The sequence below is a fragment of the Phyllobates terribilis genome, unplaced genomic scaffold (genome assembly GCF_046119375.1).
Source record: "Phyllobates terribilis strain yellow unplaced genomic scaffold, ASM4611937v1 Scaffold_5__5_contigs__length_657084704, whole genome shotgun sequence".
Taxonomy (NCBI): Eukaryota; Metazoa; Chordata; class Amphibia; order Anura; family Dendrobatidae; genus Phyllobates; species Phyllobates terribilis.
In genome coordinates, this window is record NW_027362765.1 from 635,067,088 (window position 1) to 635,092,887 (window position 25,800).

Here is a 25,800-nt window from a genome sequence, read left to right on the forward strand (position 1 = left end):
TGACACATGGCACTCAATGCCAGGAGCTGTGCCCGTATCACTTCCGGCATTTTAACCCGCCAAATACTGCGATCGGAAGAGCCCCTCTGCTCTTGGATCGGAGACCCCACGTCGTCATTGCGGGGTCCCGATCAGTGCCATAGTGACCCGGTGTCGTCATGACGACATCCGGGTCACCAGGCACTAGTAAGTTAGTTAGATCATGCGCAGTGCATGATCTAACTTGAGTATGCAGCACTGACAGGTTATAAGGTATATAAGTTATAGTGATTTTGCTATACATTGGCTCTGCCAATGTGACCTGGCACGTCAAACCAGCCCAGCAAAATATGAACTCCAATATGGCGCTTCCTCCCTTCTGAGCTTTGCACTGTGCCTCAAAAGTAGTTTTCAACCACATATGGAGTATCTGCATACTCAGGAGAAATTACACAGCAAATGTGGGGTCCATTTTCTCCTATTCATGTGAAAATGAAATTTTGGGGGCTAAAACAACATTTTTGTGGGAAAATGTATTTTTTTCATTTTACAGATCCACGTTGTAAACTTCTGTGAAGCACCTGGGTGTTCAAGGTGATCACCACACATCTAAATAAATTCCTTGAGGGGTCTAGTTTACAAAATGGGGTAACTTGTGGGGGGTTTCCCCTGTTTAGGCACATCAGGGGCTCTCCAAACGTGATATGTAACCCAAAGACCATTCCATCAAAGTCTGCGTTCCAAAATGTCACTCCTTCCATTCTGAACCCTGCCGTGTGCGCAAACAATAGTTTTCCACCACATATGGGGTGTCTGCGTGCTCAGCAGAAATTGCACGACAAACTTTGGAGGTCCGTTTTCTCCTGTTACCCCTTTGATAATAAAAAATGTGGGGCTAAAAAGCACTTCTGTGGGAAAAATTAGATTTTTTTATTTTCACGGCTCCACGTTATAAACTTCTGTGAAGCACTTGGGGGCTCAAGGTGCTCACCACACCTCTAGATAAGTTCCCTGAGAGGTCTAGTTTCCAAAATGGTGTCACTTGTGGGTGGTTTCGACTGTTTAGGCATACCAGGGGCTCCCCAAACGCGACATGGCGTCCGCTAATTATTCAAACAAATTTTACATTCAAAAAGTCAACTGGTGTTCCTTCCCTTCCGAGTCTTGCTGTGCACCCAAACAGTGCTTTTTCCCCCACATATGGGGTATTGACTTACTCAGGAGAAATTGACAACAAATTTTGGGGTCCATTTTTTCCTGTTTCCCCTGCAAAAATAAAAAAAATTGGGGTCTAAAGTAAAATTTTTGTGAAAAATTGTTTTCTTCTACATTCCAAAAATTCCTGTGAAGCACCTGAAGGGTTAATAAACTTCTTATATGTTGTTTTGAGCACCTTGAGGGGTGCAGTTTTTAGAATGGTGTCACTTTGGGTAGTTTATGTCATAAAGGCCCCTCAAAGTCACTTCAAATGTGATGTGGTCACTAAAAAAAAAATGGTTTTATAAATTTTGTTGGAAAAATTAGAAATCGGAGGTCAACTTTTAACCCTTATAACTTCTTCCAAAAATTTGGTTCCAAAATTGTGCTGATGTAAAGTAGACATGTGGGAAATGTTATTTATTAACTATTTTGTGTGACATATCTCTCTGATTTAAGGGTATGAAAATGCAAAGTTTGGAAATTGTGAAATTTTCACATTTTTTGCCAAATTTCTGGGGTTTTTTTTACAATTAAACGCCAGTCATATCAAATAAATTTTACTACTATCATGAAGTACAATATGTCACAAAAAACATTCTCAGAATCAGTGGGATCCATTGAAGCGTTCCAGAGTTATTACCACATAAAGTGACAGTGGTCAGAATTGTAAAAATTGCCCTGGTCATTAAATGTGCAAACCACCCTTGGGGGTAAAGGGGTTAAATTGTAGGCTGCAAGAACATTCAAGTAGTAGTATAAATACTAAAGGATTTTGCTTGATTTTCAATATTGGAGGAACACTTGCAGTTTTATACGCTGCATTTACAACTGACTTTGATTTATGGAAATAAAGATGTTTTTTTTCTTTGACTAGATCAGGACTTGCTTTAGTACAAGCTTTATTAGGTGTTTGTCGGCTTTTCAGATTTTGAGATATAAATGGTCAATATGTACTCAAAATATGTCAAATCTGTTTATGGTTGCTGTTATAAGCGGTAAAATAAATTTTACCACACAAGCGGTTTAACTTGTACTGGTATATAATGAGTAAAGGATTCTCAGAAGGGTCAAACTACTTTTGCAGACTAGTGTTGTGGAGGCCTCCAATCCCCACTTTTGCCATGCATCTGACAGTAGTAGAAGTAGAGAGAAGCTACCATGGAAATAATTTTTTATTAAAGGGGTTTTTGAGATTTATGTGGACTCCTGCATGAGATGTGCTTATGATATGCCTTAAATGTATCTCCTGGGAACGCCCATTTAAACAATGTTCAACTTTATGGTAATACAATTATAAAGTCATATTTATTTTGTCAGATTAGTTCTCTATGTACATTATTGGCCAACAGTTTTGAGACTGACACAAATTTAGATTTTCACAAAGTTTGCTGCCTAAGTTTTATAGTGGCGATTTGCATTACCTAGATTGTTATGCAGAGTGATCAGATATATTTTTAAAAAATTTCAAAGTCGTTTCTTGCCATGAAAATTAACTTAATCACAAAATTTCCACTGAATTTAAGCCTAATGACCAAATTACCCGTTTATATAATATTAGTGATCTTATCGTTATCGCGGAAGCAAGTGCTAACAAGGACAAAGAAGCCGATATCAATCTGTCATGTTGATTGAGTTGTAACAGCAGATTGGTCACTGGTGTTTGAAATCATTTTCTTCTTCTGTTACCTGGTTATCTTTTCATCAAAAGGGCTTTACAAGCAAGGACATTGCTGCTTGTAGGATTGCCCTTAAATTAACCATTTATTGGATCCACAAGAACTTCAGAGAGAGATTCAGTTGCTGGAAAGAAGACATTAGCTGAAGAGGATTCCGCTGTGGAATTAGTTCAACACCAAGTGCAGAGCTACATTAAGAATGGCAGCAGGCAGGTATCGGTGCATCTGCACACAGAGTGACACAAAGGTTTTTGGAGGCTGGCCTGCTGTCAAGTCAACCCTTTAGATCAGTGTTTCCCAAACTCCAGTCCTCACGGCCCCCACAGGTCAGGATTTCCATAGTGATGAACATGTGAGAGAATTCCTGATGCCTTGATGATTCTTCTATCACCTGTGCAATACTATGGAAATTCTGAGAACATGACCTGTGGGGGCCGTGAGGACTAGAGTTTGGGAAACACTGCTTTAGATGGTTTGCGACACATGAAAGAATGATTGTCCAGAGAAGAAAATGTTAGCACGATCATGAGCCCTGTGCCATACAAGGAGTAAAGCATCCTGTGACCATTCATCTGTGGGGTTTCTTTGCCTAAGAATAGGATTTAAACATCCTCCAAGAGAAACTTCTTCAAATCATCCAGGAGCAATTTGGTGATGAGCAATGCTTTTTCCAGCATGATGGAGCACAATGTCACCAGGCAAAAGTGAGAACTACAGTGCCTTGAATGGTATTCATACCCCGTGAACGTTTCCACATTTTTTTCACGTTGCATCTACAAACTTAAATGTATTTTTTTATTTGGATTATATGTGATATACCAGCACAAAGTAGCAAGTATTTGTGAAGTGTAAAGCAAATAATACATGGTTTTCTAAATATAAATTTAAAAATATAAATCTGAAAATTATGATGTGCATTTTTATTCAGCCCTGCTGAGTCAATACTTTGTTGAACCACCTCTCGCTTCAAGTGCAGCTGCAAGTGTATGTCTCTACCAGCTTTGCACATCTAGAGGGTGAAATTTTTGCCCATTCTTCTTTGCAAACTAACTGTAGCTCAGTGAGATTGGATGCGGAGCGTCTTTGAATATAAATTTTCAAGTCTTACCACAGATTCTCAATGGAATTTATGGCTGGACTTTGACTAGGCCGTTCAAATACGTGAATGTGATTTGATCTCTAAATCATTCCATTGTAGCTGTGGCAGTATGTTAAGGGTCGTTGTCATGTTGGACGGTGAACCTATGCTCCAGTCCCAAGTCTATTGCACCATCTAACAGTATTTCCTCCAGGATAACACTGTATTTAGCTCCATCCATCTTACCATCAACTCTAGCCAGTTTCCCTGTCTCTGTTGAAGAAAAGCATCCCCTTAGAATGATGCTGTCTGCATCATGTTTGACGGTGAAGATGGTGTTTTAAGGCTGGCATGCAGTGTTAGTTTTCTACAACTCATATCATTTTGTATTTAGCCCAAATTACTTTGGTGTCGTCTGACCAGAGCACCTTCTTCCACATGCTAACTGTGTCCACTACATGGCTTTTGCAAAAGCAAACTGGACTTCTTGTGGCTTGCTTTCAAAAATGTATTTCTTCTTGCCGCTGTTCCATAAAGGCCAGATTTGTGGTGTATACAACTAATAGTTGTCCTGTGAACAGATTCTTCCATCTGAGCTATGAATCTCTGCAGTTCTTCCAGAGTGGCCTCTTTGCTGCTTCTCTTATCAGGGTATGTGCAAACATTCAGGAATAGAATCAGAAATTTCCTGAGTGTTTTTGCCTCTCCCTGGCAGGAAAAATGCATGCGTTTTTACATGCGTTTTTTTAAGCATTTTTGAGCATCAATGAATGATTTTTGGAGCTAAATAAAGTTGATGGGACATTGCTTAAGCCCTTGGATTACCATAAGATCTGGGGTGAGCATATTGGTTCATTTAAATGATTAAAAAAAGTGTCTTGTACTTCAAAAAAGTGTTTACACTGTGTCTGTGTGTTTCTTTATTTTGTTTGGCCATGAAAAGGTCTGATTGACACCTTGACATAACCAAAAAGAGCTAGGTGTCAGCTGGTCCCATTCACCCAATCTTCATTAGCATTTCTATTCATGTAATTTATGGGACTGCTGTAAGCTGTTTTTTTTTTGGTTTTGTTTTTTTTTTAGCCTGGGAAGGTGCCACTAGGCAAACATTTCCCTGGCCATTAAATAACATCTCACAGCTGGTTCGTTAGCCGCTACGTCCCCCCGATCAGCACTCTGCAGCTCTTTGGACACAACGTATTTATGTTGCGTCCACAACGCGGTGTTCTAATGCCGCACTTTTGTTGTCGGTACATGTGAATCCACTGCATATAATGACACTTAAATCTGTCAAAATTGGCAGCAGAGACTAGCGTGTCCGCTACAGAAATTGACATGCTGCGGGTGAGTTTGGGTACATTCCCAAGATCAGGAGCCGCTGCAGGTTTGACACTGCGTGTATATACAGTGTCAAACCCGCAGCATCCAGATGTTACAGTATAGTGGATGGGATCTCTAGAAATCCCACGTCCACTATGCGTGCATCAGAGGCTGCGAATCACCCGTGGACACTGACATGCGACGCGTCTTTCAGGACCACAGCATGTCAGATTCTCTTGTGGAGTCGCTAGTCTCAACAACAGAAATTTGACCACTAGAATATATTGAATGTTTTAAATCCGCATGGTTCAGTGAACACATGTGGATTTACCTGCGTTCAATAGAATGCAACGTTTTGGACGCAGCAAAAATTTTCATCCAAATCGTTGCTACGTCTGAATTATGGGCACAAATCCTAAAATTAAAAAAAAAAAACCGTGGGCTCCCACGTCATTTTTATAACCAGCAGAAGCAAACCGGACTGCTGTGGGCTGATATTATCCGCGGAAGGGGCCATTAGCCAAAAATGTTCCCTGTTAATATCAGCCCACAGCTGTTTGTTTAGCCTTTACTGGCTAGATTACTGGGGGACCCCAGAAAAAAAATTGACGTGGGGGCCCCTTATAAAATCTAGCCAGCAAAGGCTAAACCACATCGTGTGAACTCCGCCTCCGTGCTCTCCTTGCTTGGAATGCCCTTTTAGGTGGATGGCCTTGTCTTATAGGTTTGTAGTTGTGCCATACTCCTTCCATTTTTGGATGATGGATTGAACAGTGCTCCGTGAGATGTTCATATCTTGGGGTTTTGGTTTTTTTTATAACCTAACCCTGCTTTAGGCTGTGTGCCCACGATGCGTTTTTTAAGCGTTTCCACAGCGGCAAAAACACTGCAGAAACGCTTAAAAAACGCTTGGTAGGAGGCCTGCCATGGTCCCCAATGATAATCCACGTGCTGTGCACACGCTGCAGAAATTTCCGCTGTGGATTATCATTGCGGAAAAAAACGCAGCACCAAAGCAAAATAATTGGTAGTGCTGCTTTTTTTCCGCAATGATTACCCGCAGCGGAAATTTCCGCAGCATGTTCACAGCATGCGGATTATCATCTTTTCGCCGCCATTGACTTGCATTGAAACACATGGATTACGCATCACTGCAACTGTAGATGTGGAATCCATGCGTTCCAATGTGCGGATGGTACCCAGGTGTGAAGGACAGGAGACTCTCCTCCAGACTCGGGTACCATAGTACCTGTAAAAAAAAGAATAAAATAAAAAATAAATATCATACTTACCTTCTGACGGCCCCTGCTGCACTTGTCCTCCCTTGCCGGCAGCTCGCGATGGACTGAAGGACCTGCACTGACGTCATAGTCATGTGATGGCAGGTCCTTCAGTGTACCGCGAGCTGCTGGCAAGTCAGGACGGAGCGAAGCAAGACTCCGGGGGCCATCAGAAGGTAAGAATAGATTTATTTTTTTATTTTTAAACATTCTTTAAGGTTACAGTATATAAATCCATGCCGTTTGCATGGATTTATATAGTGTGACCAAGTTGACAAGCACTTTCCAAGTGATGCTAAAATCGCTTGGAAAGTGCTTGTCAACCCGCATGCGGAAATGCCAGTGAAGAACGCTTCACATCCGCATGTCCCTGGCAGGAAAACGCATGTACAATCCACATGTACAATCCGCATGTACAATCCGCATGTGTTTTTTCTGCCAGGGAGATGCAGAAACGCTCAGGAAAAAATCCCGAGCATTTCTGCATCGTGGGCACATAGCCTTACTCTTCTTCACAGCTTTATTCCTGACCTTGTCTGGTGTGTTATGGTCTTGTCTTCATGATGCTGTTTGATCCCTAATGTTCTTCAACAAACCTCTGAGGCCCCATAGAACAGCTGTAGCTATATTGAGAATAAATGACACACAGGTGGACTCAATTTACTAATTATGTGACTTCTGGAGGCAATTGGTCACTTAGGATTTTATTTAGGGGTATCAGACTACAGGGGGCTGAATAAAAATGCACGTCACAATTTTTAGATTTATATCTGTCAAATAATTATAAAACCATGTTTAATTTCCTTTTACACTTCACCAGTACTTGCTGCTTTGTGTTGGTATATCACATAAAAGCCCAATAAAATACATTTAACCCCTTAACGACCGCCGTAACACATTTCTACGGCAGGATACTTAATCCTCAGCGCCGTGAAAATGCGTCGCTGAGGAATTAGGCTGTAGCACCTCCCTGAGTCGCAAATTCTCTAGGGTCTCAGCTGCCCGCAGTTACAGTCATTTCTCTCTCCTCTGATATGATATACATGTCAGAGGAGAGAGAAATGAAGCGCCCACCTGGTATCTCCTTCTACAGCATCTTGCTGTAGAAAAAAATGGCGGGCGCATGCGCAGTGCACCCACCAAGATTGCTGGCCGGTGCCCAGCAACAACAGGGAATTTTCTCTATTGGTTCCTTTTGATCACTGTGATAAACCCTATCACAGTGATCAAAATAATAAATCAAACCCCCCTTTGTCCCTCACTTAGTTAGTTAGATAAAAAATATAAATAATAGATAAAAAATTCTTTGCGATTAGGGTTAGGGGTAAGGTTGTGTTAGGGTTATTGTTGTGTTAGGATTAGGGTTAAAATTAGGGTTTGGGATGGGATTTTTTCAAAAGTAAATAAAAAAATGATGATATGGCGACTAGTGTTGAGCGCAAGTACTCTCTACTTGAGTTTGCATCGGGTGCTCTGGTGTGCACCAAGTATCGCGGGTGCTCGAGTGACATGCTCTAGTCGCCACCCCATATGCTTCGCGGCCAAAGAAAAACCCGCGGGGATTGCCTGCCATGCACGAGCGATCCCCGCATGTTTTTTTGGGGGGGGGGTGTCTAACAACTGTGAAACATGCGGGGCGGGGACTCGAGCATCCGCGATAAATGGTGCATACTCGCATACCCGATGCAAACTCAAGTAGCGAGCACTTGCTCTGAAGACTAATAACTTATTCAATATGAAGACCTAATGTTATAAAATTCTGTGTCGTATCTCTGGGTTCAAAATGTTCACTATGCCCCTTGATAAAATCCTTGAGGGGTCTAGTTTCCAAAATGGGGTCACTTGTGGGGGGTTTCCACTGTTTAGGCACATCAGGCGCTCTCCAAACAACGCGACATGGCGTTCGCCCTCGATTCCAGCCAATTTTGTGTTCAAAAAGTCACACAGTGCTCCTTCCCTTCTGAACTCTGCCCTGCGCCCAAACAGTGTATTTTCCCCAAATATGGGGTATCGGCGTACTCAGGAGAAATTGCACAACAGTTTTTGGGGTCCATTTTCTCCTCTTAACCTTGTGAAAATAAAAAAAATTGGTGCTATAAGATCATTTTTGTGGAAAAAGTTTGATTTTTATTTTCACGGCTCCATGTTATAAACGTCTGTGAAGCACTAGGGGATTCAGGGTGCTCACCACACATCTAGAGAAGTTCCCTGAGGGGTCTAGTTTCCAAAATGGGGTCACTTGTGAGGGGTTTCCACTGTTGAAGCACATCAGGGGCTCCTCAAAGGCGACATAGCGTCCGCTAGTTATTCAAGCAAATTTTACATTCAGAGAGTGAAAAATGGCGCTCCTTCCCGTCTGAACCCTGTCGTGCGCCCAAGCAGTGGTTTTCCCCACATATGGGGTGTCGGCGTGCTCAGGAGAAGTGGCACAACAAATTTTGGGGTCAATTTTTTCCTGTTACCCTTGCCAAAATAAAAAATTGGTTCGAAAGTAACATTTTTGTGAAAATACTGCACTTCAGCTCTTATTTACTTCACTTTTGGATTGCAAGTAACAAAAAAGACTGGCATTTCAGTTGTTGCTGTACGTTTGTCTATTTTCATCTGAACTCTATTTTATAATCAAGCAGTTGCATTATTTTTTCTTTTTCTTTCCCTTTTCTGAAGGAGAGGACGTCGGCGCAAAGACGATAAAAGTCCAAGACTACCAAAAAGGCGGTGAGTAGGTTCTTACATTAGAGCGAGGTGTGGGCCCCAAACTACTGTTACTAAAAGGTTCCATTTGCCAGCATGAACACTGATGCAAAGTGCGTCCACTTACATTAAAGAAACGGGTACTGATATTTCATTGAATTCCCCTTTAATTCTTTAATTGGTTTGTGTTTTTGTCATTGAGTGATCACAGCGACTGCTTTTTCTGTCTACATACAACACAAAAGTAAAGTTTGCCTTCATTAGACTCAAATTGTTTATTAATTTTAGAATGATGTATCCCATGCATGGATTCAAACCACACAATGGGGTCTTTTTCAACTGAAAAGACCGTTGAGAAAGACCAATGTGTTATTGAAAACATTTTGAGGAATAAATTGCATTATCAATAAATAGAAACTTCAAGCTGGATACTGGCAGACTTTGTTTTTGGATATTGTAAGGAACTCGGCTGGTAGAACTGGGCTAAGGATGTCATTACATCCTTCTACATTTGTTTTGCTATATTGAATATTATTTTGTTACTAGATGGAGGCCTGATGTATCGCATCGGGACAGCGGTTATGTCACGATGGGGCAGGCTTCGCAGCGTTGAGAATCCCCCCCCCCCCCCACCCATGTGCTCACCCACCTATCCACTCTCTCTTTCCCCCATGTACTGACTTCTCCCGTCTGTGCTCTCTTCTTTGACCTGTCTACCCCATGTGCTATCCCCCTTGTCTGCTGTCTCTCTCCTTCCTGTGCTGTGTTCTCCCCTCATGTGCTCTCCCATTTGAGCTGTCTTCCCCCTGTGCTCTGTCTCTCTCCCCCCTGTGAGCTTTCTCTCTCCCCATCTGCTATCTTCTCCTCTCATGAGATCTCTTCTTTGACCTGTGTACCCCATGTGCTCTCCCCCTTGTCTGCTGTCTCTCTCCACCCCTGTGCTGTCTTCTTCCCTCATGTGTTCTCTTGTTTGAGCTGTCTCCCCGTGCAGTAAATAAGACTGCCGTCATCTTTGTGCAGGCAGATAGCGGCGGTCACATGAAAACTGCGCATTCGCTCCTCCTGTACAAACATGGCGGCGGTCAGTAAATCATTCGGCTGATACCGGCGGCGGCGTGTTCGCGACTGTGTTCCACTGGTGGTACCACGCAAGAGGCTGCGTACGGCGTATACAATGTGTGTGTGTGGTGGTGCATACGGCGTATACAGTGTGGTGCATATGGCGTATACAGTGTGTGTGTGGTGCGTACAGCATATACAGTGTGTGTGGTGGTGCATACGGTATATACAGTGTGTGTGTTGTGCGTACGGCATATACAGTGTGTGTGTGGTGCATATGGCGTATACAGTGTGTGTGTGTGGTGCGTATGGCGTATACAGTGTGTGTGGTGCATATGGCGTATACAGTGTGTGTGTGTGGTGCATACGGCATATACAGTGTGTGTGTGTGGTGCGTACGGCGTATACAGTGTGTGTGTGTGTGGAGCATATGGCGTATACAGTGTGTGTGTGCTGCGTACGGCATATACAGTGTGTGTGGTGCATATGGCGTATACAGTGTGTATGTGGTGCGTACGGCATATACAGTGTGTGTGTGGTGCATACGGCATATACAGCGTGTGTGTATGGTGCATACGGCATATACAGTGTGTGTGGTGCGTACGGCGTATACAGTGTGTGTGGTGCATATGGCGTATACAGTGTGTGTGGTGCATACGGCATATACAGTGTGTGTGTGTGGTGCGTACGGCGTATACAGTGTGTGTGTGTGGTGCATATGGCGTATACAGTGTGTGTGTGTGGTGCATACGGCATATACAGCGTGTGTGTGTGGTGCATACGGCATATACAGCGTGTGTGTATGGTGCATACGGCATATACAGTGTGTGTGTGGTGCGTACGGCGTATACAGAGTGTGTGTGTGGTGCGTACGGCGTATACAGTGTGTGTGGTGCGTACTTCATATACAGTGTGTGTGTGGTGCATATGGCGTATACAGTGTGTGTGGTGCATACTTCATATACAGTGTGTGTGTGGTGCGTACGGCGTATACAGTGTGTGTGGTGCATATGGCGTATACAGTGTGTGTGGTGCCTTACGGCATATACAGTGTGTGTGTGGTGCGTACGGCGTATACAGTGTGTGTGTGGTGCATACGGCATATACAGTGTGTGTGGTGCGTACGGCATATACAGTGTGTGTGTGGTGCGTATGGCGTATACAGTGTGTGTGGTGCGTACAGCATATACAGCGTGTGTGTATGGTGCATACGGCATATACAGTGTGTGTGTGGTGAGTACGGCGTATACAGAGTGTGTGTGTGTTGCATATGGCGTATACAGTGTGTGTGGTGCGTACTTCATATACAGTGTGTGTGTGGTGCATATGGCATATACAGTGTGTGTGGTGCATACTTCATATACAGTGTGTGTGGTGCGTACGGCATATACAGTGTGTGTGGTGCCTTACGGCATATACAGTGTGTGTGTGGTGCGTACGGCGTATACAGTGTGTGTGGTTGGTGCATACGGTATATACAGTGTGTGTGGTGCGTACGGCATATACAGTGTGTGTGTGGTGCGTACGGCGTATACAGTGTGTGTGGTTGGTGCATACGGCGCATACAGTGTGTGTGGTTGGTGCATACGGCGTATACAGTGTGTGTGTGGTGCATACGGCGTATACAGTGTGTGTGTGGTGCATACGGCGTATACAGTGTGTGTGTGGTGCGTACGGCGTATACAGTGTGTGTGTGTGTGGTGCATATGGCGTATACAGTGTGTGTGTGGTGCATATGGCGTATACAGTGTGTGTGGTGCATACGGCATATACAGTGTGTGTGGTGCGTACTGCGTATACAGTGTGTGTGGTGCGTACGGCATATACAGTGTGTGTGTGGTGCGTACGGCATATACAGTGTGTGTGTGGTGCGTACGGCATATACAGTGTGTGTGTGGTGCATATGGCATATGCAGTGTGTGTGGTGCATATGGCGTATACAGTGTGTGTGGTGCATATGGCATATACAGTGTGTGTGTGGTGCATATGGCGTATACAGTGTGTGTGTGGTGCGTACGGCATATACAGTGTGTGTGTGGTGCTTACGGCATATACAGTGTGTGTGTGGTGCCAAAGAGCCCAATTTTTGTCTCATCTGACCACAGCACTTTCTCCCAATAACTCACAGAATCATCCAGGTGTTCATTGGCAAACTTCAGACGGGCCTGCACATGTGCCTTCTTGAGCAGGAGGACCTTGCGGGCCCTTTAGGATTTTAAACCTTTTAACCCCTTTCCAACATTTGTGGTAATAGTATGTCCCTGGGCCCGGCGCCTATTGGACTAGGGACGTACTATTACGCAGAATGCGATCACTCCCACACACAAGCGGTGCGGGGCGATCGCCGCCGGGTATCAGCTATGTGCCAAGTGCTATGTGCCAGGAGCGGTCCCGCACTGCTCCGGGCACATTAACCCCCGCAATGCTGCGATCAAACTCTATCGCAGCATTGCGGGGGCAAAGGGAGGTAAGCGCCGATACTTACTCCTCTCCGGGGTCCCGCGGTGTCTGTGGCCGGGTGCTGGATGTTGTCATGGCGACCCGATGTCGTCATGACAACATCCGGGTCACCAGGAGGCAGGAAGTTACTTTGGTCATGCACTGCGCATGACCAAAGTATCTTCTGCCTGTGCAGCTCTGACAGCCTTCTGCATTCCTATGCTATACAGGCGATCTGAATGTAAAAAGTGAAAGTCCCATAGTGGGAAAATGTGTAAAAGTCCACAAAGTGAGAGAAAGTGAAAAAAAATAAAATAAAAAAATGAAAAAAATAATCCCCCAAAAATATAATGTACCCATCAATAAATATTATTATGAAAAAAAAACACATATTTGGTATTGCCGCGTCTGAAACGACCTGACCTATAAAACTATCCTGCTAGTTAACCCCTTTAGTGAACACTGTAAAAAAATAAATTAAAAAGGGAACATAAAACAATGCTTCATCATCATACCGCCAAACAAAAAATGGAATAAAACTCTATCAAAAAAACGAATGTAAATAAAAATGGTACAGCTGAAAACGGCATCTTGTCCCCCAAAAAACAAGCTGCCATACACTCCACCAGCCGAAAAATAAAAAAGTTATAGCTCTCAGAATAAAGTGATGCAAAAAAATTCCTGAATTGTTGTTTTTTGTTTATTCTGCCTCCCAAAAATTGGAATAGAAAGTGATCAAAAAATGTCACGTGCCTGAAAATAGTACCAATAAAAACGTCAACTTATCCCGCAAAAAATAAGCCGTCACATAGTGCAATAAACTGGGACGATATCCTGAGACATAAAACTATACAAAGCAAATGGGAGACATTTATTAGCATCCTGAATAGGACCTGTGCACAATATATACCCTATGGGAATAAACATGCTAGAAATAGGAGGAAACCACTATGGCTAAATAGAGCTGTAAGGGGCGCAATAAGTGACAAAAAGAAAGCATTTAGAGAACTAAAGCAAGTAGGTAGTGATGAGGCATTTAATAAATACAGAAAATTTAAATAAATTCTGTAAAAGCAAATCAAGGCAGCTAAGATTGAGACAGAGAGACTCATTGCCAAAGAAAGTAAAAATAATTCCAAAGTATTCTTTAACTACATAAATAGTAAAAAACTAAAAAATGATAGTGTTGGCCCCCTTAAAAATAGTCTGGGTGAAATGGTGGATGAGAATGAAGAAAAAGCCAATATGCTAAATGATTTTTTTTCAACCGTATTTACACAAGAAAATCACATGACCGAAAACATGATGAGTGATAACAAAAATTCTCCATTAAATGTCACTTGCTTAACCCAGCAGGAAGTACGGCGGCGTCTAAAAATCACTAAAGTTGACAAATCCCCGGGCCCGGATGGGATACACACGCGAGTACTGCAGGAATTAAGTAACGTCATAGATAGACCATTATTTTTAATCTTTAAAGATTCCATAATAACAGGGTCTGTACCACAGGACTGGCGTATAGCAAATGTGGTGCCAATATTCAAAAAGGGGACAAAAACCGAACTTGGAAATTATAGGCCAGTAAGCTTAACCTCTACTGTGGGTAAAATCCTGGAGGGTTTCCTAAGAGATGCTATAATAGAGTATCTGAAGAAGAATAACCTCATGACCCAATATCAACATGGGTTTACGAGGGACCATTCCTGTCAAACTAATCTGATTAGCTTTTATGAGGAGGCAAGTTCTGGACTGGACCAAGGAAATGCAGTGGATGTTGTGTATATGGACTTTTCAAAAGCTTTTGATACGGTTCCACACAAAAGGTTGGTACATAAAATGAGAACAATGGGAATAGGGGAAAATATATGTATGAGGGTTAAGAACTGGCTCAGTGATGGGAAACAAAGGGTGGTTATTAATGGAACACACTCAGACTGGGTCTCAGTTAACAGTGGGGTACCACAGGGGTCAGTATTGGGCCCCCTTCTTTTTAACATATTTATTAATGACCTTGTAGGGGGCATACAGAGTAGTATTTCAATATTTGCAGATGACACTAAACTCTGCAGGGTAATCAATACAGAGGAGGACAATTTTATATTACAGGAGGATCTATGTAAACTAGAAGCTTGGGCTTATAAATGGCAAATGAGCTTTAATGGGCATCAATGTAAGGCAATGCACTTGGGCAGAGGAAATAAAATGTATAATTATATGCTTAATTGTAAAACACTGGGCAAAACTGTCACTGAAAATGAACTGGGTGTATTGGTGGACTTCAAGTTTACGTTTGGTGGCCAATGTCAGGCAGCCGCTGCAAAGGCAAATAAAATAATGGGATGCATTAAAAGAGGCATAGATGCTCATGAGGAGAACATAATTTTACCTCTATACAAGTCACTAGTGCGACCACACTTAGAATACTGTGTACAGTTTTGGTCTCCGGTGTATAAGAAAGACATAGCTGAACTAGAGCGGGTGCAGAGAAGAGCGACCAAGGTTATTAGAGGACTGGGGTGTCTGTAATACCAAGACAGGTTATTACACTTGGCGTTATTTAATTTGGAAAAACGAAGGCTTAGGGGTGATCTTATTACTATGTACAAGTATATGAGGGGACAGTACAAAGACCTTTTTACTGATCTTTTTACTCTGAGGCCAGAGACGGGGACAAGGGGGCATCTTCTACGTCTGGAGGAAAGAAGGTTTAATCATAATCACAGATGGGGATTCTTTACTGTAAGAGCAGTGAGACTATGGGACTCTCTGCCGCATGATGTTGTAATGAGTGATTCAATACTAAAATTTAAGAAGGGCATGGATGCCTTTCTTGAAAAGTATAATATTACAGGTTATATATACTAGATTCCTTGATAGGGCGTTGATCCAGGGAACTAGTCTGATTGTCTTATGGAGTCAGGAAGGAATTTTATTCCCCAATGTGGAGCTTGGTGTTTGCCACATGAGTTTTTTTTGCCTTCCTCTGGATCAACATGTTAGGCTATGGGTTGAACTAGATGGACTTAGTTTTTAAGGTTGAAGGAAGACTATGTTACATGACTCTGTCGGCCGAAATATGGAAAAATGATAGCTCTCAAAATATGGCGATGCGAAAACTAGTCTTTGCAAAAAAAAAAGGGTTTTTTAGTGTGTGACAGCTGTCAATCATAAAAACCCGATATGAATCTGGTATCGCTGTAATCGCACCGACCCGAAAAATAAAGTCGTCAAATCACTTGTACCGCTTGAGGAACGGGGTAAAAAATAAACTCTATGGTTAGGGCTGTGCTAGGGTTGGGATTTTTTCAAAAGTAAAAAAAAAAAATCTTGATGACATGGCGACTAGTGTTGAGCGCAAGTGCTCGCTACCTGAGTACTCGTTGCAAACTCAAGTAGCGAGCACTTGTGCTCAAGACTAATGACAACTTATTCAATATGATGACCTAATGTTATTAATTTCTTTGTCATACCTCTGGGTTCAAAATATTCACTATACCCCTTGATAAAATCCTTGAGGGATGTAGTTTAGAAAATGGGGTCACTTGTGGGGGGTTTCCACTATTTAGGCGCATCAGGAGCTCTCCAAACGTGACATGGTGTCTGCTCTCAATTCCAGCCAATTTTGCGTTCAAAAAGTCACACAGTGCTCCTTCCCTTCTGAACCCTGCCGTGCGCCCAAACACTGTATTTTCCCCAAATATAGGGTATCAACATACTCAGGAGAAATTGCACAACAGTTTTTGGGGTCCAGTTTCTCCTCTTAACCTTGTGAAAATAAAAAAGTTGAGGCTAAAACATCATTTTTGTGGAAAAAGTTTGATTTTTTTTTTTTTTTTCACGGCTCCATGTTATAAACTTCTGTGAAGCACCTGGGGGTTCAAGGTGCTCACCACACATCTAGATAAGTTCCCTGAGGGGTCTAGTTTCCAAAATGGTGTCACTTGTGGGGGGTTTCCACTGTTTGGGCACATCAGGGGCTCCCCAAACGCAACATGGTCTCCGCTAATTATTCAAGCAAATTTTACATTCAAAAAGTCAAATGGCGCTCCTTCCCTTCCGAGCCCTGCCGTGCGCCCAAACAGTGGTTTTCTCGCACATATGGGGTATCTGCTTAGGAGAAATTGCACAGCAAATTTTGGGGTCCACGTTTTCCTGTTACCCTTGCAAAAATAAAAAAATTGGGGTCTAAAGTAACATTTTTGTGAAAAAAGTTAAATGTTCATTTTTTTCTTCCACGTTCCAAAAATTCCTGTGAAGCACCTGAAGGGTTAATAAACTTCTTGAATGTGGTTTTGAGCACCTTGAGGGGTGCAGTTTTTAGAATGGGGTCACTTTTGGGTATTATCTGTCATAAAGGCCCCTCAAAATCACTTCAAATGTGATGTGGTCCCTAAAAAAATGGTTTTGTAAATTTTGTTGGAAAAATGAGAAATCGCTGCTCAACTTTTAACCCTTATAACTTACTAACAAAAAAAATTTTGGTTCCAAAATTGTGCTGATGTAAAGTAGACATGTGGGAAATGTTATTTATTATCTATTTTGTGTGACATATCTCTCTGATTTAAGGGCATGAAAATTCAAAGTTTGAAAATTGCTAAATTTTCACCAAATTTCCGATTTTTTTCCACAAATAAACGCAAGTTATATCGAAGAAATTTTACCACAATCATGAAGTACAATATGTCACTAAAAAACAATCTCAGAATCAGTGGGATCCGTTGAAGCGTTCCAGAGTTCTTGCCTCATAAAGTGACAGTGGTCAGAATTGTAAAAATTAGCCTGGTCATTAACGTGCAAAGGGTTTAAGGAGTAATGTGTTACCAATGGTTTTCTTGGTGACTGTGGTCCCAGCTGCCTTGAGATCATTAAAAAGTTCCCCCCTTGTAGTTTTAGGCTGATCTCTCACCTTCCTCATGATCAAGGATACCCCACGAGGTGAGGTTTTGCATGGTGCCCCAGATCTATGTCGATTGACAGTCATTTTGTATTTCTTCCATTTTCTTACTGTTGCACCAACAGTTGTCTCCTTCTCACCCAGCGTCTTACTTATGGTTTTGTAGCCCATTCCAGCTTTGTGCAGGTCTATGATCTTGTCCCTGACTGCCTTAGAAAGCTCTTTGGTCTTGCCCATGTTGTAGAGGTTAGAGTTTGACTGATTAATTGAGTCTGTGGACAGGAATCTTTTATACAGGTGACTATGTAAGACAGCTGTCTTTAATGCAGGTAGCGAGTTGATTAGGAGTGTCTAACTGGTCTGTAGGAGCTAGAACTCGTAATGGTTTGTAGAGGATCAAATACTTATTTCTCACTGCAAAATGTAAAAAAAAATATCTAATTTATACCATGTGATTTTCTTGATTTTTTGGATATTCTATCTCTCAATGTTAAAATTAACCTATCCTTAAAATTATAGACTGTTCATGTCTTTGTCAGTGGGCAAACCTACAAAAACAGCAAGGGATCAAATACTTATTTCCTTCACTGTAGTTGTTAACAACATCTATGCCATAATACTGCATTTTATGGTTGTTTAGCCTCATTTGTATTCTCATTACACATATCTGATGTGTTTCTAAATGGAAGTTTGGGAGTTTGATTGCAGGGTGATTCACCCTTATGTATTACCATGTTCCACCGCTGTAGGGCAGCGGGAAACCAAACACAGCACTCTATTGTGGATCCATGTTTGCGTCTATAGCAGGTTTATAGTCCTTATGTGGGTTGGGATACACTGATGGGCTGATTCATCAAGACAAACATTTTGTATACCAGTATCGTGGAAGAGTCCGTTGTAATTGTAGTCTAGCTATGGAATGGAGTATGTTTCTGTTTTAATTTATGCCAATTTTGTGCTTTAAATTAGGATGCATTTGTCACACGCACTGGATCCTTTCCTCTCCCCATTTAACTTCAGTTTATTTAAAAAAAATTGGTGGAACTGGCATTAAAATGCCAAAGTTGCAAAATTTTTGAACAACTATAAGTTTCTCTGGCGCAAACTCTGTGAATTGTCCTTTACAAGTATTAGGCAAACATCCGTGTCTACACCACATCTTCAGATATAGATGTGATTTATACAAAATGCAATGGCAGATATTACGTCTCCCTTGAACCCATATATGAAAAAAAACACCTTACGTCACAGTGTCAGATTGTAACAGAAATTATTAAAGGGAATCTGTCAGCAGCTTTTTGCTATTTAATCTGAGAGTAGCATAATATAGGACAGAAGGCCCTGATTTCAAGGATATGTCACAGGGCTGTGTGTTGTAATTTCAGTATAATCAGCAGAAGATTAACACTATCTGACTACAGCTCATGCGCATCCAAGTCAGGCTAATATATGTAACCCCCACTACTGAGCAGCAGCTTTCTGACCATGCACAGTGTACACGGGAAGCTTCCAGTCGGGTGTGGGTGGGGTTATAGACAGTTTAAGGCTATGTGCCTTAAACTGTGCCGAAAACCCTTGTAAAACCGTCTGCCATGCAAAGCAATGTGAATTCGGATGTGCTGTGCACATGATGCGCGCCAAATTCGCATTGCGTTGCAAAACGCAGCATGACCATTTCTACTGCGATTACGCTGCAAATTCGCGGCCATTGAAGAACTTTGAAACGCAGCAAACCCGCAGGCATATGTGGATTTGCTCCGTTTCAATTAAATTCAATGGCTGCGAATTTGCAGCGTAATCGTGGTGCATGTGGTACCCGGGATGAAGAGGAGACTACAACTCCTCTTCATCCCGGCTACCACGCGGTGAAAAAAAGAAATTTAAAAAGTTAAAAATAAAAAAAACCTGTATACTCACCTCTCCTGTCTGCTCCCGGCGGCGTCCTCTCTCCTCGGCGTCCCGCGGTGTACTGGCAGGACCTGCGGTGACGTCATTTAGTCACCTGATGGTCACGCGACCGCTGACGTCAGCAGTCAGGTGATGGTCGCGTGACCATCAGCTGACTAAATGACGTCACAGCAGGTCCTTTCAGAACACCGCGGGACGCCAATGACAGAGGAAGCCACCGGAGCGGTAAGTATAATTTTTTGTTTTTTTTACATTTTAATTCTTTTTTTTACTAATGGTACCCGTCGGATGAGAGTCTCCTCTTCTCCAGACCTGGGTACCATCCGCACATTGAGCCACATAACATCCGCATGCATACATGTATGTATGTGGATATTATGTGGTTCAGTGCAAGTCAATGGCAACGATTTTGCCGCGATTACACATATGGATTATCATTGGGAAACATGACAGACAACTTAACATGCTTTTTTAATGCGTTTTTGTGGCGGAAATGGTGCCACGGAAACGCATTAAATCCGCCTTACTCTGCTACATCTCTATCAGACAAAACCTAGAACGGCACTCCCACACCAGTGTTTTTATCAATTTCCCCATTTTTAGCTGTCAGTAATGCATGTTCAGTGTGTGTATTATCATACTTACTGCTCGTCTTCATCTTCCGCCATTTGCAGCGCTGCTGCAGTCCTCTCCTGAGTCATGTGACTGCAGGTGTGACCAGCTCACTCTCAACAGACTGTGTGGAATGCAAATCACTCTCTCAATATAAGTATGTAAGTATGTGAGAAACAGAACAAGACTATCATAGACTTGCATTAAAAAAAGACCCTAACCGGCAGCAGTCTGAGCCTGCAACAAAGAGCTACAGTCACATGATGCAGAAAAGGGACCGGAGCAGCGCTAGAAACGGCAGAAGACCACAACCATTAAGTATTTTAATGTACACACTGTACATACATGACCGCTAACACATGGTGAAATTAAAAAAAAACGCTGGAATGGGACTTTAAACCTTCTCAGGAAGAAAAGGCAGGGAGACAGTCATTTAAAGGGGTATTCCCATCTCCAAGATCCTATCCCAATATGTAATAGGTTTAGTAATAATAATAATATTATTAGCAAATACCTCCAATTAGTAATGTAGTATAGTTTTTTTGATTAACTATGTCTTTCCTCATGTGCAGGCATTGAAGGACCTTAGGTATCCATGGTTACAACCACTGATATATTGACAGTTAGCTAGTTGCTAGTGGTCATAACCATGGATACTTAAAGTTCCTGCAAAGCCTGCACATGAGGAAAGAGACATAGCCAATCAGAAAAACTATACTACATTTCTTCTAATTGGAGATATTTGCTAATATTATTATTATTACACCTACTACATATTGGGATAGGATCTTGTAGATGGGAATACCCCTTTAAGTTATGTTCATAATCCAGGGAAGCCAAACTAAAGCGGATTAAGATATGGGTAATTTGCAAGTCCTTTTAATCAGTTCCTTTTTTTAGTATTCCATTTTTTTAGCGTTCCCTTTGTGTTGTATTTGGCCACAGAAAACCTTAAGATGTCAAAATCCGTGATATGCCATTTTTGACTATCCATCCTAGCAATCGCATTCCTTGAGGTTACGACAGAATCTCAGTTTAATAACCTACCAATTGCAGATCTTAGAATAAGGACCAGGTTCAGCAATCACCCCTCCACTCTTTGTTGCCACCTTATTTTTCTTGTCATCTGTAAGCTCGCTCTTGGTCTGATCTCTTTTCTGAACAGGGAAAGGATTTATCTGACTGGGAGGCCTCAGACTGTAATTTAGACCTTGATCCCAAATAGAGTTCCAAAATGGCTTCTATCGTAGACTGTTGTTTTGGCAGTCTATGAAACAGATTAAGGACAGTGGTTACCTTTTCTAGGGCTGAAAAAGACTTTGGCATTTTAATCATTCAGACTGTGACAAAGTCTTCTATAAACCGTGGGAAAACTTGGACAGGTATTATTCCCATTCCAAATACTGACCGTATTCTTTCCCAAAGATCTTCTGAACAAATGGATAACTACAATTGACGGACTCTCCAGTTTCTCACCAACACTACCACCATTATCTGCTGTGCTCTTTGGCTCAAAGTTTGCGCAGCTGATCCCTGGCTGCCAGCATTTATTGACAGATTTACACTATTGGGTGGTGCACTATTGGTCTTCATCTGTCCTGGTGTCTAAAGGGATTATCTGTTCTTACCTCCATACCTTTACCAAATTTTATAGGGTGCAGACTTTTACATCCTCAAATGGTTGGAACTTTTTGAGGATAGCGCTTGACTAGATGACCAGTTGTGTTTTCTTTATTTCCTGTCCCAGGTGACTGCTTTTGGATGTCCATGGTCTTCAGTGATCTCCAATGATATAAGTGAAAAATGGGGATTTTTGTAAAATCTTTCTCACTAGGTTTATTAGGGGACACTTTTCCACCCAGTTACATGTATTTTTCTGCAGGCATTACTGATTCAATATATAGATTCCTTTTTATTTGAGGTTCTGACCCATTAAGAGTTCTGTTCTAGAGTAAAGGAGTTGTCCACTTTGGAATGGAAAAAAAAATATATGGTCAGAGTGTTGTCAGAAACAAAAGGTTCCCTGCTGGCTTCCTAGTCATAGTCCTTATTGACACACATGAAATAAATTTCCTGAGTTTTCTATTTATATAGATAATATATAGATCTAGATAATAATCTGTAAAATGTATGTAGTGCAGCCTCTGACCAGAGGAGATCGGGTCAGCATTGGAATGAGCTGTGATGGGCTGCAGTTCTCACTCTTCTTTCGGACATCCACGGGAGGTGGGAGGAATCAGCCCATTGATGGGTGCTGATAGGCTTCATTATTCACGTAGCATAACCATGTCAAGTGAAAACCTGATGCTGACATCGCTATGACAATGCCAGTGCCGGTGGAGAGCATCTGTTCTTTTTATTTTACATTGGGGAATATAGAATTTGAGAAGAAGTTGTCCAAGTAGTGGGAAATCCCTTTAATAATTGGAAATAAATAGCTGCCGATTTGTTATTTTCCTCTCAGGAAGAAGCCTCCTCTGCAGTACGTGCGCTGTGAAATGGAGGGATGTGGAACAGTATTGGCACACCCCAGATACTTGCAAGTAAGAGCAGATTTCTGTATGACAAGGTTTACCACATACAGAAAATGAAACCCGTGATAGTGCTTTCTGGTGTATGGTAAGAATTTTTCCTTTACTCTATAGCACCACATTAAATATCAGCACCTTTTGAAGAAAAAATATGTATGTCCGCACCCCTCATGCGGGAGACTTTTTCGCCTTCAGAAACAACTGATGCGACATGCAAAGCATCATACAGGTAAATGGCTTTTGTACAATGGGGGAATCCGATAATTTGTACTTCTGCTTCTAACGCTGCTTCTATCATTAGACCAGAGGGATTATATCTGTGAATACTGCGCTCGAGCATTCAAGAGCTCCCACAACCTGGCTGTACATAGAATGATCCACACAGGAGAAAAACCCTTGCAGTGAGTGACTGACCCCTTAAAGGGAATCTGTTACCAGGTTTTTACTACCTAATCTGAGTGTAGCATGATGTATAGGCAGAGCCCCTGATTCCGGTGATGTGTCACTTACTCAGCTGCTTGTTGAAGTATTGATAATTTCCTACTGATAAAACAGTGATTTAACCCCTGAGGACTGGTAATTCTGTTGTCATGTAGTCCAATCACGCCCCCAACACTGATTGGCAGCTTTCTTCTTATGCACAGTGTATAATCAGTGGTGCGGGCAGGGTTCTACAGAGCTCAGCATCAGAACTGGTAGAGGTGCAGTAGATAAATCGGTGATTTTATCAAAAATACAGGAAGCAGCCCAGTAAGTGATATGTCTCTGTAATCTGGCTCTCTGCCCCTACATTTTGCTGCTCTCAGCATAAACCTGCTGACAGATTCTTTTTAAATCCTCCATCTCCATTGACCAATACCTGCATATGTTTATTGTCTTCTCACTTCTCCTCATCTCTAGATGTGAGTTCTGTGGCTTCACCTGCAGACAGAAAGCCTCCCTGAACTGGCACATGAAGAAACATGACGCTGACTCTTTCTACCAGTTTTCCTGTGGAATCTGTGGGAAGAAGTTTGAAAAGAAGGACAGTGTTGTGGCCCACAAAGCCAAGAGCCATCCTGAGATTCTCATAGCTGAAGCCCTGGCGGCCAACTCTGGCTCTCTCATCACCACCAACAACGAACTGCTGGTGACAGATGCTCCTTCTACTACAGCCTCAGTGGTACAAGACAGCCTTGCTTCCCCCCAAACCTTTCTCTCTACTCTGGGCTCAAAGGTTCTTGTCCCCTGCACTGCCCGGCCCGCAGCAGGACTGAGTTCTACAACAGAGGTTCTTATTGAGGATTCGGACTCTGCAGGACCCTAGAGCAAGAGAATATTGTCCCTTCACAGCACCTAGACTGTTTCCCTGTCCTCTGCCCTCCCCCCAGCTGGCTGGCTGTATCATCCCTTCAGTGCTTTCTATATGTCCTTGTATATTTGCATACACTAATGGTGGGCCCAAAATTTTGCCCATGGTGTTTTCAACTAATTTCTTCATCTTTCAGATTGTCTAGTTTTGTTATTCTGGTTTGGCATCATTTCATTTTTCTTTGCTTCTTTCTGCCCATATAGTACATTTTTACTTGTCTTTCTTCCCCACCCTTTCTTACCTCCCTCCTCGGGTGCTGTGCTGTGCACTCTCACTGTACATAATATGTTTAAAGAATAAAAAAGAGCTGTTCTGTCTCGAAATGGAGCCCTATTCCCAAAAGTAAAGCTGCTAGTGTTACTTAGAGCGCTCCTTGCGGTCTATTTGTACTCTGACCCATTGTCCATACTTTTTTATTCACTTGTTAATTTTTGTCCCTCATACAAGTGAAATTTTGCACTTTAGAGTGATTCAAAGAGGGTAGTTTGCCTAAAATTGTTTTTTTTTTGGGTCCTATCCCTCTCATTATCCTATCTGCTTGCTTGCACTTATCCATAAATATCCTTTTTATTTTAGTTATTTGCCCAGGACACCTCATGCTTGGAGAAGCATTGCACCCTTATAAAGAGGGAAAAAAGTTGTACATTGCACCGTATTCATTTTAGTTCACATTCAGTCTAATCAAGTTCCGTTGTTGCAACATAGTTCATAGCCTGTCTTTTTTGACACAATTTATCAATTTGTGTTTTGGCGACATGTTTTTTTCAGCACTTTTAAATACCCATTCTCCTCATCCTCCATTCACACCTTGCACTTAAACCTACTCTTCATATTCACTTTTTAAATGGAAAAAAAAAAAAAAAAGATTTGATTTACTTGTTTGAGTATTTTACTCGTTTGGAGATGGTGGTGTGTGTCTGCTTTTATTGTTCACAGATTATTGTGTCCTGAATGGGTGCGAGTTGAAATTCAGGCATGGGAAAATCCAGAGAAAATGGCCATGTCTGAATATATATCTATATAAATATATATATATATTAGTATATACAAAACAAATAGAAAAGTGAACGTCATTTCGCCCACATAGATAACCCTCGGGCACTGTGAGCGCCAAAAACTGTTGTAAAAATTTGAAGTCGTTTCCTTTTTTGAAAAGTGCCCCTCTTTCTGACTACTTGAAGATATAAGCTGGCTGCTAGAGCTTTTTGATTGGCTCTTGGATGCCATACAATTTTTGTATTCTGTATGTATTGAATACAATAAAAATGCAACCATAGTCTGGTGAAATATTTGAGCTTTAGGAAGCAAATGATCAGTATAATTAAAGTATTGATTTATCACTTGTAAGGTGCAAAGTTTTTTTTCCTTAGATTTTTATTTGCTATTTGTTTTACTTTGCTATCTTAAAGAAACCCAGGCAAAGGTTTGTGCATGTTTCTTTTTCTTTTCTTTTTTTTTTAAATAAAGCACCTACCAACATGAATCACTGTGTTTTTGTCCAGTATCCCCAGAGTTCTCGCTATCCACGCCTGTGTCTAAAAGAGAACTTGCTGGTGATCGACTGATCACAGTGGGTCTACTAGTAATTAAAGAGGACCTTTCACTGGATTCTTTTCATTCTGGGCTCATTCACATGAACGTACAATACAGACGTGCTGTCAGAGGGGAGAGCTGGGCTGCACGCTGACCAATGCAATTCAGTAGGGCTTTTCATATGGCAATCCATGTGAAAAAAAAATCACAGCATGCACTATTCTCTTCCATCGTCTTTGGTTGCAA

The 25,800-nt window shown here is 41.9% G+C and overlaps 1 protein-coding gene across 3 annotated transcripts in view; it reads left to right on the forward strand.

Moving 5' to 3' along the window:
- The window catches only part of LOC141273799 (E3 ubiquitin-protein ligase ZFP91-like), a 66,999-nt gene extending 41,495 nt beyond the window's left edge, over window positions 1-25,504 (forward strand). For all 3 annotated transcript variants that reach the window (XM_073686161.1, XM_073686162.1, XM_073686163.1), the window contains 5 exons: window positions 9,201-9,251; window positions 22,604-22,682; window positions 22,785-22,899; window positions 22,972-23,071; window positions 23,571-25,504. In XM_073686161.1, coding sequence (XP_073542262.1) covers window positions 9,201-9,251; window positions 22,604-22,682; window positions 22,785-22,899; window positions 22,972-23,071; window positions 23,571-23,976 — 751 coding nt within the window. In that variant the 3' untranslated portion in view covers window positions 23,977-25,504. The remainder of the gene's footprint in view (window positions 1-9,200; window positions 9,252-22,603; window positions 22,683-22,784; window positions 22,900-22,971; window positions 23,072-23,570) is intronic.
- Window positions 25,505-25,800: the final 296 nt, after the last annotated feature.